At 48.7% G+C, this 14027-nt stretch overlaps 1 protein-coding gene across 3 annotated transcripts in view; it reads right to left on the bottom strand.

Annotated features, from left to right (window-relative positions):
* Positions 1 to 13330, bottom strand: part of VPS11 (VPS11 core subunit of CORVET and HOPS complexes) — an 85932-nt gene extending 72602 nt beyond the window's left edge. For 2 of the 3 annotated variants that reach the window (XM_038753391.1, XM_038753393.1), the window contains exons 1-4: positions 13180 to 13330; positions 8604 to 8752; positions 6606 to 6741; positions 4351 to 4514 (exon numbers count right to left, since the gene is read on the bottom strand). In XM_038753391.1, the coding sequence (XP_038609319.1) occupies positions 4351 to 4514; positions 6606 to 6741; positions 8604 to 8752; positions 13180 to 13330 (600 nt within the window). Of the gene's footprint in view, positions 1 to 4350; positions 4515 to 6605; positions 6742 to 8207; positions 8234 to 8603; positions 8753 to 13179 lie in introns of those variants that run through there. The other variant, XM_038753392.1, reaches the window with a different exon arrangement.
* Between the last annotated feature and the right edge of the window lie 697 nt (positions 13331 to 14027).

Here is a 14027-nt window from a genome sequence, read left to right as displayed (position 1 = left end):
CATTCATTCAATCGTATTTATTGAGCGCCTACTGGGTGCAGAGCACTTCAAGTCCAAGTTGGCAACGGGCAGAGACGGTCCCTACCCAACACGCTTGGCTGCTGGGAGACCTTGGCTGAGTCACTTCACTTCTGGGGGCCTTGGTTACCTCGCCTGTAAACTGGGGACGAATCCCGGGAGGCTCAAGTGGACCGTGTCTGTCGTAGAGTACGGTGCTCTGCACTCAGTTTATAATTATAATTCTATTTATTTGTAGTAACGGTGTGTACAAATTCATTCATTCATTCAATCGTAGAGTACGGTGCTCTGCACTCAGTTTATAATTATAATTCTATTTATTTCTAGTAAAGGTGTGTCCAAATTCATTCATTCATTCAATCGTATTTACTGAGCACCTACTGGGTGCAGAGCACTGCAAGTCCAAGTTGGCAACATGCAGAGACGGTCCCTACCCAACACGCTTGTCCGCTGGGAGACCTTGGCTGAGTCACTTCACTTCTGGGGGCCTTGGTTATCTCACCTGTAAAATGGGGACTAATCCCGGGAGGCTCAAGTGGGGCGGGGACTGTGTCTAACTATCGCAGAGTACGGTGCTCTGCACACAGTTTATAATTATAAGTCTATTTGTAGTAACGATGTGTATAAATTCATTCATTCAATCGTATTTATTGAGTGCCGTGCTCTGCACACAGTGTATATAATGGACAGGTTTATAATTATAACTCTATTTATTTGTAGTAACGGTGTGTACAAATTCATTCATTCATTCATTCATTCATTCATTCAATCGTATTTACTGAGCGCCTACTGGGTGCAGAGCACTGCAAGTCCAAGTTGGCAACAGGCAGAGACGGTCCCTACCCAACACGCTTGGCTGCTGGGAGACCTTGGCTGAGTCACTTCACTTCTGGGGGCCTTAGTTATCTCACCTGTAAAACGGGGATGTAACCTGGGAGGCTCAAGTGGGGCAGGGACTGTGTCTAACTATCGTAGAGTACGGTGCTCTGCACACAGTTTATAATTATAAGTCTATTTGTAGTAACGATGTGTATAAATTCATTCATTCGATCATATTTATTGAGTGCTGTGCTCTGCACACAGTGTATATAATGTACCCAAGCACTCAGCACAGTGCTCTGCACAGTTTATAATTATAATTCTATTTATTTGTAGTTAATGGTGTGTACAAATTCATTCATTCATCCAATCGTATTTATTGAGCACTTACTGGGTGCAGAGCACTGCAAGTCCAAGTTGGCAACAGGCAGAGACGGTCCCTACCCAACACGCTTGTCCGCTGGGAGACCTTGGCTGAGTCACTTCACTTCTGGGGGCCTTGGTTACCTCACCTGTAAAATGGGGACGAATCCCGGGAGGCTCAAGTGGGGCGGGGACTGTATCTAACCGCATCGCAGAGTACGGTGCTCTGCACACAGTTTATAATTGCAATTCTATTTATTTGTAGTAATGATGTGTATAAATTCATTCATTCAATCGTATTTATTGAGCGCTAACTGGGTGCAGAGCACTGCAAGTCCAAGTTGGCAACAGGCAGAGACGGTCCCTACCCAACACGCTTGGCTGCTGGGAGACCTTGGCTGAGTCACTTCACTTCTGGGGGCCTTGGTTATCTCACCTGTAAAATGGGGACGAATCCCGGGAGGCTCAAGTGGGGCGCGGACTGTGTCTATCGTACAGTGCTCTGCACACAGTATATATAATGTACAGGTTTATAATTATAATTCTATTTATTTGTATTAACGGTGTGTACAAATTCATTCATTAATTCATTCAATCGTATTTACTGAGTGCTGTGCTCTGCACAGTGTATATAATGTACAGGTTTATAATTATAATTCTATTCATTTGTAGTAACGGTGTGTACAAATTCATTCATTCATTCAATCGTATTTATTGAGTGCTGTGTTCGGCACACAGTGTATATAATGTACCCAAGCGCTCAGTACAGTGCTCTGCACACAGTTTATAAGTGTAATTCTATATATTTGTAGTAACGATGTGTACAAATTCATTCATTCATTCATTCAATCGTATTTATTGAGTGCTGTGCTCTGCACACAGTGTATTTAATGTACAGGTTTATAATTATAATTCTATCCGTAGTAACGGTGTGTACAAATTCATTCATTCATTCAATCATATTTATTGAGTGCGGTGCTCGGCACACAGTGTATATAATGTACCCAAGCGCTCAGTACAGTGCTCTGCACACAGTTTATAAGTGTAATTCTATATATTTGTAGTAACGATGTGTATAAATTCATTCATTCATTCACTCAATTGTATTTATTGAGTGCTGTGCTCTGCACACAGTGTATTTAATGTACAGGTTTATAATTATAATTCTATCTGTAGTAACAGTGTGTACAAATTCATTCATTCATTCAATCGTATTTATTGAGTGCTGTGCTCTGCACACAAGCAAAAACTCCTCACTACTGGCTTCAAAGTTCCCCATCCCCTCGCCCCCTCCGACCTCAACTTTCCTTCTCTCAATCAATCAATCGTATTTATTGAGCGCTTACTGTGTGCAGAGCACTGGACTAAGCGCTTGGGAAGTCCAAGTTGGCGACATATAGAGATGGTCCCTACCCAACAGTGGGCTCACAGTCTAGAAGGGGGAGACGGAGAACAAAACCAAACATATTAACAAAATAAAATAAATAGAATAGATATGTACAAGTAAAATAAATAAATAAATAGAGTAATAAATCTGTACAAACATATATACAGGTGCTGTGGGGAAGGGAAGGAGGTAAGACGGGGGGACTCCGACTCGCTCCCTTTGGTCTACCCTCCCTCCCCACAGCGCTTGTGAATATATGGACATATCCATAACTCTATTTATATTTATATTAGTGCCTGTTTGCTTCTTTTGTCGCCTGTCTCCCCCCCTTCTAGACTGTGAGCCCGCTGTGGGCAGGGACTGCCTCAGGCTCTGCACACAGTAAGCGCTCAATAAATACGATTGATTGATTGATTGAGGCTGAACTGTACTTTCCAAATGCTCAGAACAGTGCTCTGCATAGAGTAAGCGCTCGATCAATAATAATAATAATGATGGCATTTATTAAGCGCTTGCTATGTGCAACGCACTGTTCTAAGCATTGGGGAGGTTACAAGGTGATCAGGTTGTCCCACGGGGGGTTCCCAGTCTTCATCCCCATTTTCCAAATGAGGGAACTGAGGCCCAGAGAAGTTGAGTGACTTGCCCAAAGTCACACAGCTGACAAGTGGCGGAGCTGGGATTTGAACCCACGACCTCTGAGGCCAAATCAATCACTCAGTCGTATTTATTGAGCACTTACTGCGTGCACAGCACTGTACTAAGCGCTTGGGAAGTCCAAGTTGGCAACATCTAGAGACGGTCCCTACCCAACAGCGGGCTCACAGTCTAGAAGCCCAAGAAGCAGCGTGGCTCAGTGGAAAGAGCCCGGGCTTTGGAGTCAGAGGTCATGGGTTCGAATTCCGGCTCTGTCACACATCTGCTGTGTGACTTTGGGCAAGTCACTTAACTTCTCGGAGCCTCAGTTACCTCATCTGTAAAATGGGGATGATGACTGTGAGCCCCATGCGGGACAGCCTGATCACCTTGTATCCCCCCAGTGCTTAGAACAGTGCTTCGCACATAGTAAGCGCTTAACAAATGCCATTATTATTATTATTATTATTAGAAGACTCTTTCCACTGAGCCACGCTGAATGAATGAATGCTCTAGACACAGTAAGTGCTTAATAACTACGACTGACTAGATAGAGAAGCAGCGTGGCTCAGCGGAAAGAGCGCGGGCTTGGGAGCCAGAGGTCATGGGTTCGAATCCCGCCTCCCCCACATGTCTGCTGTGTGACCTTGGGCAAGTCACTTCACTTCTCTGGGCCTCAGTTCCCTCATCTGTAAAACGGGGATTAAGACTGTGAGCCCCCAGTGGGACAACCTCATCTCCTTGTGTTCCCCCCAGCGCTTAGAACAGTGCTTTGCACACAGTAAGCGCTTAATACCAACATTATTATTATTATATGTTGCCAACTTGTACTTCCCAAGCGCTCCCAGTGCTCTGCACACAGTAAGCGCTCAATAAATACGATTGATTGATTGATTAGAGCGCTCTGCACGTAGTGAGCGCTCACTAAACGCCACTGACTGATTGCTAGAAGGCGGTCCAACACCGCAGCGACGACGCCGACGAGAAGCCGGCTGAGGGCAGGGAACGGGTCTGTTTGCCGTTTCAACGTCCTCTCCCGAGAGCTCGGTCCGGGGCACCGCACACGGCAGGCGCCCGCCAAATACGACGGGACGAAGGGATCCCGTCGGTGCCCCAGCGGGCGTTACCTGGACGTTCTCCGTGGTGACGACGAACAGGTGCGTGGCCTTGCCCGCCTGGCGGAAGGCCAGCCCGGTGACCGGGTAGCTGCCCGCATGCAGGGCCTGGGTCTTGCTGTGCCGGTCCCGGGTGATGTCCCCTTTGGTGAGCGTCACGCTGCCGTCCGTGAAGCCTGCGGGGGGGGGGAGGATTGGCATGGGCGTGTTCTGGGCATGTCACTCCCCTCCTCAAATATCTCCAGTGGCTACCAATCAACCTACGCATCAGGCAGAAACTCCTCACCCTGGGCTTCAAGGCTGTCCATCCCCTCGCCCCCTCCTACCTCACCTCCCTTCTCTCCTTCTCCAGCCCAGCCCGCACCCTCCGCTCCTCCGCCGCTAATCTCCTCCCCGTACCTCGCTCTCGCCTGTCCCGCCGTCGACCCCCGGCCCACATCATCCCCCGGGCCTGGAATGCCCCCAATCCCTCTGCCCATCTGCCAAGCTAGCTCTCTTCCTCCCTTCAAGGCCCTACTGAGAGCTCACCTCCTCCAGGAGGCCTTCCTCTCCCCCTCCTCCCCGTCTCCATCCCCCTCGCCTGACCTCCTTCCCTTCCCCACAGCACCTGTATATATGTAGCAATCAATCAATCAATTATTAAGCGCTTACTGTGTGCAGAGCACTGCACTAAGCGCTTGCGAAGTCCAAGTTGGCAACATCTAGAGACGGTGCCTACCCAACAGCGGGCTCACAGTCTAGAAGGGGGAGACAGAGAACAAAACCAAACATATTAACAAAGTGAAATAATTAGAATAGATATGTACAAGCAAAATAAATAGAGTAATAAATCTGTACAAGCATATATACGTATATACAGGTGCTGTGGAGAAGGGAAGGAGGTAAGGCGGGGGGAGGGGGAGAGGAAGGAGGGGGCTCAGTCTGGGAAGGCCTCCTGGAGGAGGCCTATGTATATATGTTTGCACGTATTTATTACTCTATTTATTTATTTTACTTGTACATATTTATCCTATTTATTTTATCTTGTTAATAGGTTTTGTTTTGTTCTCTGTCTCCCCCTTCTAGACTGTGAGCCCGCTGTTGGGTAGGGACCGTCTCTATGTGTTGCCAACTTGTACTTCCCAAGCGATTAGTACAGTGCTCTGCACACAGTAAGCGCTCAATAAATATGATTGAATGAATGAATGAATGACTCCCAAGCCCGGGCTCTTTCTACTGAGCCACGCTGCTTCTCTGGCTCACAGACACATTCCTGCCCACAACCAGCTCCCAGTCTGGAGAGGGAGACAGACGGGACTATAAATAAAGAAATTAGAGATATCTACACATGTGCTGTGGTGATGCCAGACATTAACGGTTATTACTACACACAGTAACGGCGCTCCACTTCCCCAGCAACAGGGTGGATTCCTCTTTGCGGGGGGAAGACTCGGTCGCCTTCCCGCTCCCCGAATCTGGAGGAAGGGTTGGGGGCCCCGCGGGCCGGCCGGATGGGGATCGGCCGCCAGGAGGGGCCGGGGTGACATTCTGGGGAAACTGAGGCCCAGAGAAGTGAAGTGACTTGCCCAAAGTCACCCAGCTGACAATTGGCGGAGCTGGGATTGAACCCATGACCTCTGACTCCAAAGCCCGGGCTCTTTCCATTGAGCCACGCTGCTTCTCTGAACCCAGTGGTCATGGGTTCAAATCCTGGCTCCGCCAATTGCCAGCTGGGTGACTTTGGGCAAGTCACTTCACTCCTCTGGGCCTCAGTGACCTCATCTGGAAAATGGGGATTGACTGTGAGCCCCCCGTGGGACAACCTGATCACCTGGTGGCCTCCCCGGCGCTTAGAACAGTGCTTTGCACATAGTAAGCGCTTAACAGATGCCATCATTATTATTATTACGGCGCTCTCCCCCCCACTAAGTGGTCGATTAATAACACTGATCGATCACAGATTGGAGACAAACCCCGTCCCACGAGGCAGACGGTCGAGGGAGGGGGAAGACGGATTTATTCCCCATCTCACGGGTGAGGAAACGGAGGCCCGGTGAAGTTAAGTGGCCCCAGGAGGGGTGAGTGGCAGAGCTGAGATTAGAACTCAGGTCCCCTGACTTTCCACAAAGCCAACCTGCTTCTCCTACGGGGGGTCGATAGGCGTCATTCGGAAAAAGAACGTCCTTAGGCCGCAGGGCGGTGGGAGGGAAGAAAGATGGGGAGGAAGGAGGTGCCGATGAGAGGGGTCTCTCCCCCATCACCCACCCACCCCGGGGCCTCCAGCTCACCGATGGCCATGAAGTTGAGGTTCTCGTGGACGGTGAGGCAGGACACCACAGTGGGCTTGTTCCCCGGGATGGCGGGAAGGATCCGGGTGCACAGGGGGTTCCCGCCATCACGTTTCTCCAGGTTCCAGACTTTCACCTGCAAGGGGGGGGGTCCCTCGAGCTGGTTACGCCCCAACAGGCGTCCCCCCCAGGCCCACCTTCCCCACCGCCTAACGACGACGCTGGCATGTCAGGCGCTTACTACGCGCCGAGCACCGCCGTACGCGCTGGGATAGACATAAGGTAACCAGGTTGTCCCCCGTGGGGCTCACTGTCTTCAATCCCTGTTTTCCAAATGAGGCGACGGGGGCCCAGAGAAGCTAAGTGGCTTGCCCAAAGTTGCCCAGCTGATAAGTGGCGGAGTGGGATTAGAACCCACGACCCCTGACTCCTGAGCCACGCCGCTTCTCCGCCACAGGCTGGCTTCTCGACTGAAGCCACTTACTGATGGCTTACCGCGCCCGCTCGCTGTGGGCCAGAAACGTGTCTATTTATGGTTATATCGTACGTGCCCAAGGGCTCGGTGGAGCGCTCTGCCCACTGTAAGCACTCAATAAATACGACTGAAGGAATGAATACAGAGCACTGAACCGAGCGCTTGGGAAAGCACGATACAACAGAGTTGGTGGACGCAATCCCCGCCCACAAGGAGCTTGCAGTCGACAGGCCTCGGCTCCTCCGGCCTTCCCTCTCCTGGGGCGCACCAGGGGGTTGATGCCCTCCTCGTCCTCCCCAATCCTCCGGCCTTCCCTCTCCCGGGGCGCACCAGGAGGTTGATCCCCTCTCATCCTCCCCAGTCCTCCAGCCTTCCCTCTCCCGGGGCACACCAGGGGATTGATGCCCTCCTCCTCCTCCCCAATCCTCCAGCCTTCCCTCTCCTGGGGCGCACCAGGGGGTTGATGCCCTCCTCATCCTCCCCAGTCCTCCGGCCTTCCCTCTCCCGGGGCGCATCAGGGGATTGATGCCCTCCTCGTCCTCCCCACTCCTGGGGCGCACCAGGGGATTGATGCCCTCCTCGTCCTCCCCAATCCTCCGGCCTTCCCTCTCCCGGGGCGCACCAGGGGATTGATGCCCTCCTCACCCTCCCCAATCCTCCGGCCTTCCCTCTCCGGGGGCGCACCAGGGGGTTGATGCCCTCCTCGTCCTCCCCAATCCTCCGGCCTTCCCTCTCTCGGGGCGCACCAGGGGTTGATGCCCTCCTCGTCCTCCCCTCTCCCGGGGCGCACCAGGGGATTGATGCCCTCCTCGTCCTCCCCTCTCCCAGGGTGCACCAGGGGACTGATGCCCTCCTCATCCTCCCCAATCCTCCGGCCTTCCCTCTCCCGGGGCACACCAGGGGATTGATGCCCTCCTCATCCTCCCCAATCCTCGTCCTCCCCACTCCCGGGGCGCACCAGGGAATTGATGCCCTCCTCATCCTCCCCAATCCTCCAGCCTTCCCACTCCCGGGGCGCACCAGGGGATTGATGCCCTCCTCGTCCTCCCCAATCCTCCGGCCTTCCCTCTCCCGGGGCGCACCAGGGGATTGATGCCCTCCTCATCCTCCCCACTCCCGGGGCACACCAGGGGGTTGATGCCCTCCTCGTCCACCCCAATCCTCCGGCCTTCCCTATCGGGGTGCACCAGGGGTTGATGCCCTCCTCGTCCTCCCCTCTCCCGGGGCGCACCAGGGGATTGATGCCCTCCTCGTCCTCCCCAATCCTCCGGCCTTCCCTCTCTCGGGGCGCACCAGGGGTTGATGCCCTCCTCATCCTCCCCTCTCCCGGGGCACACCAGAGGGTCGATGCCCTCCTCATCCTCCCCAATCCTCCGGCCTTCCCTCTCTCGGGGCGCACCAGGGGATTGATGCCCTCCTTGTCCTCCCCAATCCTCCAGCCTTCCCTCTCCCGGGGCGCACCAGGGGGTCGATGCCCTCCTCGCCCTCCCCACTCCTCCGGCCTCCCCTCTCCCGGGGCGCACCAGGGGGTTGATGCCCTCCTCGTCCTCCCCAACGGAGGCCAGGATGTTATGCTGCTTCAGCTGGTAGAGGTGGGTCACCCGCAGCTTGTAGGCCTGGAAGCAGCTGAGCTGCAGGGAGCGGGGCAGAAACCAGATCTGCCCTTCCATATGTGCCAGGGGTTAAGGAGAAGACGGAGACTGTGCTGGAGAACTCGCTCCCGTCCCCGTCACCGCCCCCCATCTGCCGTATCCTCCTTGCGGGGAAGAGGCGATGGGAAGAGGCAATTTTCCCATTTTACAGGCAGGGAAACTGAGGCTCACGCAGGAAGCCCGACTTTCAACACTAATATCATTTTCCCCGGACCAAGTATGTTGCCAACCTGGGGGAGACAGACAACAAAACCAAACATAGTAACAAAATAAAATAAGTAATAATAATAGTAATAATGATTGGCATTTGTTAAGCGCTTACTATGTGCAAAGCACTGTTCTAAGCGCTGGGGAGGATATAGGGTGATCGGGTTGTCCCACGTGGGGCTCACAGTCTTAATCCCCATTTTACAGGTGAGGGAACTGAGGCCCAGAGAAGTGAAGTGGCTTGCCCAAGATCACACAGCTGACATGTGGCGGAGTCGGAATTCGAACCCATGACCTCTGACTCCAAAGCCCGGGCTCTTTCCACTGAGCCATGCTGCTTGAATAGATATGTGCAAGTAAAATAAATAGGGTAATAAAGATGTACAAACATATACAGCGGGCTCACAGTCTAGAAGGGGGAGACAGACAACGAAACAAAACATATAAACCAAATAAAATAAACAGAATAGATATGTGCAAGTCAAATAAATAGAGTAATAAATACGTACAAACATATATACATATAACAGACATATAACCCCCTGACTCCAAAGACACTAAGCCACGCTGTAAGTGCTTAATAAATGCCATAAAAAACCAAATGCCACCATTATCATTATTATTATCCAAGACCAAGACCATCCAAGACCATTATTATTATCCAAGTCTTCTAGACTGTGAGCTCACTGTTGGGTAGGGACCGTCTCTATATGTTGCCAACTTGGACTTCCCAAGCGCTTAGTCCAGTGCTCTGCACACAGTAAGCGCTCAATAAATATGATTGAATGGATATACTAAGCGCCAGGAGAGTGAGAATCCAGGGACCCAGAGGAAGGAGAAGACCCCATCCCTCTGTGCTCCACGCTTTCTTCATTCATTCAATTGTATTTATTGAGCGCTTACTGTGTGCAGAGCACTGGACTAAGTGTTTGGGAAGTACAAGTTGCCAACATATAGAGATGGTACCCACCCAACAGCGGGCTCACAGTCTAGAAGGGGGAGACAGACAACAAGACCAAACATATTAACAAAATAAAATAAATAGAATAGATATGTACAAGTCAAATAGAGTAATAAATACGTACAAACATATATACATATAACAAACATATAACCCCGACTCCAAAGCCACTGAGCCACACTGTAAGCACTTAATAAATGCCATAAAAAACCAAATGCCATCATTATCATTATTATTATTATCCAAGACCAAGACCATCCAAGACCATTATTATTATCCAAGTCTTTTAGACTGTGAGCCCACTGTTGGGTAGGGACCGTCTCTATATGTTGTCGACTTCCCAAGCGCTTAGTCCAGTGCTCTGCACACAGTAAGAGCTCAATAAATACGATCGATTGATTGATTGATTGATTGCAGAGCACTGTACTAAGCGCTTAGGAAATACAAGTTGGCAACATCTAGAGACAGTCCCTACCCAACAGTGAGCTCGCAGTCTAGAAGGGGGAGACGGAGAACAAAACCAAACACATTAACAAAATAAAATAAATGGAATAGATATGTACAAGTAAAATAAATAGATGAATAGAGTAATAAATCTGTACAAAGATATATACATATATACAGGTGCTGTGGGGAAGGGATGGAGGTAAGATGGGGGGGATGGAGAGGGGGACGAGGGGGAGAGAGTAATAAATACGTACAAACATATATACATACAACATATAACCCCGACTCCAAAGCCACTGAGCCACGCTGTAAGCGCTTAATAAACGCCATAAAAAACCAAATGCCACCATTATCATTATTATTATCCAAGACCATTATTATTATTCAAGTCTTCTAGACTGCGAGCCCACCGTTGGGTAGGGACTGTCTCTCTATGTTGTCGACTTCCCAAGCGCTTAGTACAGTGCTCTGCACACAGTAAGCGCTCAATAAATACGATCGATTGATTGACCATTATTAGGAAGTGCTATGATGATTATTACCAATCGTATTGATTGATTGACTGATTAACCATTAGGAAGTGCTATGATGATGATTATTATCAATCGTATTTATTGATTGATTGACCATTATTAGGAAGTGCTATGATGATGATGATTATCAATCAATCAATCGTATTTATTGATTGATTGTTTGACCATTATTAGGAAGTGCTATGATGATGATTATTATCAATCATTCAATCAATCGTATTGATTGATTGATTGACCATTATTAGGAAATGCTATGATGACGATTATTATCAATCAGTCAATCGTATTTATTGAGCGCTTACTGTGTGCAGAGCACTGTACTAAGCGCTTGGGAAGTGCAAGTTGGCAACATCTAGAGACGGTCCCTACCCAACAGAGGGCTCACAGTCTAGAAGGGGGAGACAGAGAATAAGACCAAACATATTAACAAAATAAAATAAACAGAATAGATATGTACAAGTAAAATAAATAAATAAATAGAGTAATAAATATGTACAAACATATAAAGATATATACAGGTGTTGTGGGGAAGGGAAGGAGGTAAGATGGGGGGATGGCGAGGGGGACGAGGGGGAGAGAGTAATAAATACATACAAACATATATACATACAACAAACATATAACCCCCTGACTCCAAAGCCACTGAGCCACGCTGTAAGCGCTTAATAAACGCCATAAAAAACCAAATGCCACCATTATCCTTATTATTATTATCCAAGACCATCCAAGACCATTATTATTATCCAAGTCTTCTAGACCGTGAGCCCACTGTTGGGTAGGGACTGTCTCTATATGTTGCCAACTTGGACTTCCCAAGCACCTAGTACAGTGCTCCGCACACAGTAAGCACTCAATAAATACGATTGATTGATTGACCATTATTAGGAAGTGCTATAATGATGATTATCAATCAATCAATCAATCGTATTTATTGATTGCCCATTATTAGGAAGTGCTATGATGATGATTATTATCAATCAATCAATCGCATTTATTGAGCGCTTACTGTGTGCAGAGCACTGGACTAAGCAGCGTGAGCAGCACCGTGGCTCAGTGGGAAAGAGCCCGGGCTTTGGAGTCAGAGGTCATGGGTTCAAATCCCGGCTCTGCCAATTAGCTGTGTGACTTTGGGCAAGTCACTTCACTTCTCTGGGCCTCAGTTCCCTCATCTGTAAAATGGGGATGAAGACTGTGAGCCCCCCGTGGGACAACCTGATCATCTTGTAACCTCTCCAGCGCTTAGAACAGTGCTTTGCACATAGTAAGCGCTTAATAAATGCCATTATTATTATTATTATTATTATTACTAAGCGCTTGGGAAGTCCAAGTTGGCAACATCTAGAGACGGTCCCTCCACAACAGCGGGCTCACAGTCTAGAAGGGGGAGACAGAGAACAAAACCAAACACATTAACAAAATAAAATAAAAGGAATAGATATGTACAAGTAAAATAAATAAATCATCATCAACCGTATTTATTGAGCGCTTACTGTGTGCAGAGCACTGTACTAAGCGCTTGGGAAGTCCAAGTTGGCAACATAGAGAGACAGTCCCTACCCAACAGCGGGCTCACAGTCTAGAAGGGGGAGACAGAGAACAAAACCAAACATATTAACAAAATAAAATAAATAGAATAGATATGTACAAGTAAAATAAATAAATCATCAATCATATTTATTGGGGGCTTACTATGTGCAGAGCACTGTACTAAGCGCTTAGGAAGTACAAATTGGCAACACATAGAGACAGTCCCTACCCAACAGCGGGCTCACAGTCTAGAAGAGGGAGACAGAGAACAAAACCAAACATACTAACAAAATAAAATAAACAGAATAGATAGGTACAAGTAAAATAAATAAATCATCAATCGTATTTATTGAGCGCTTACTGTGTGCAGAGCACTGTGCTAAGCGCTTGGGAAGTACAAGTTGGCAACATATAGAGACGGTCCCTACCCGACAGTGGGCTCACAGTCTAGAAGGGGGAGACAGAGAACAAAACCAAACATACTAACAAAATAAAATAAATAGAGTAGATAGGTACAAGGAAAATAAATAAATCATCAATCGTATTTATTGAGCGCTTACTATGTGCAGAGCACTGTACTAAAAGCTTGGGAAGTACAAATTGGCAACATCTAGAGACGGTCCCTCCCCAACAGTGGGCTCACAGTCTAGAAGGGGGAGACGGAGAACAAAACCAAACATACTAACAAAATAAAATAAATAGAATAGATATGGACAAGAAAAATAAATAAATAGGGGAATAACTCTGTACAAACATCTATACAGAAGGATATCCCCGAAGACCAGGCTCCCCCGGCCCGAGTCGCAGACTGTGATGCCCGGGGGGAGGGCGAAGGGCTTGGAGGCGCCATCGGGCCCGGGCGGCTCCTTCAGCAGCTCCTTGTCGAAGAAGGCGAACCGCCGCCATTGCAGGTAGGCCGCCATCTTGGCCGAGCGCCGTCTTCCTCAACGACCAGTCACGTGACGGGGGAAGGCGGTCACGTGCGCGATGGCGCCCCGTCACGTGGCCCGATTTCCCCGCCCACTTCCTCCCCACGTGACCGGACGGCGTTCCCCCTTTTCCCCTTCCCCCGGAGCCCTAGACCTCGCACCTTCCGTTCCGGCGGCCGGAGGTTCCGCGGCCTAAACGGGATGCGGTTATAATAATAATAATATTCGAATGCTAATAGTAAAAATTATATTATTGTTGTTGTTATTTATCATTAAGATCAGTCGAGTCGTTTCCGATTCATAGCGACTCCGTGGATGTAGTATGGATGGAGAGAGGTTCCGCGGCCTAAACAGGATGCGGTGATAATAATCAATCAATCAGTCAGTCAATCAATCGTACTTATTAAATGCTAAATGCTAAATAATAATATTTAATGCTAATATTAAGCATGATATTGTTATTGCTTATTATTATTAAGTGCCGTCGAGTCGTTCCCCGATTCATGGCGACTCCGTGGACGCACTGTGGATGGGGAGAGGTTCCGCGGCCTAAACGGGATGCGGTGATAATAATCAATCAATCAGTCAGTCAATCAATCGTATTTATTAAATGCTAAATACTAAATATTAAATAATAATATTTAATGCTAATATTAAGCATGATATTGTTATTGCTTATTATTATTAAGTG

The sequence above is a fragment of the Tachyglossus aculeatus genome, chromosome 11 (assembly GCF_015852505.1).
Source record: "Tachyglossus aculeatus isolate mTacAcu1 chromosome 11, mTacAcu1.pri, whole genome shotgun sequence".
NCBI lineage: Eukaryota > Metazoa > Chordata > Mammalia > Monotremata > Tachyglossidae > Tachyglossus > Tachyglossus aculeatus.
Note: the sequence above shows the minus strand (reverse complement) of the source record. Positions and strands in the feature narration are given on the sequence as shown.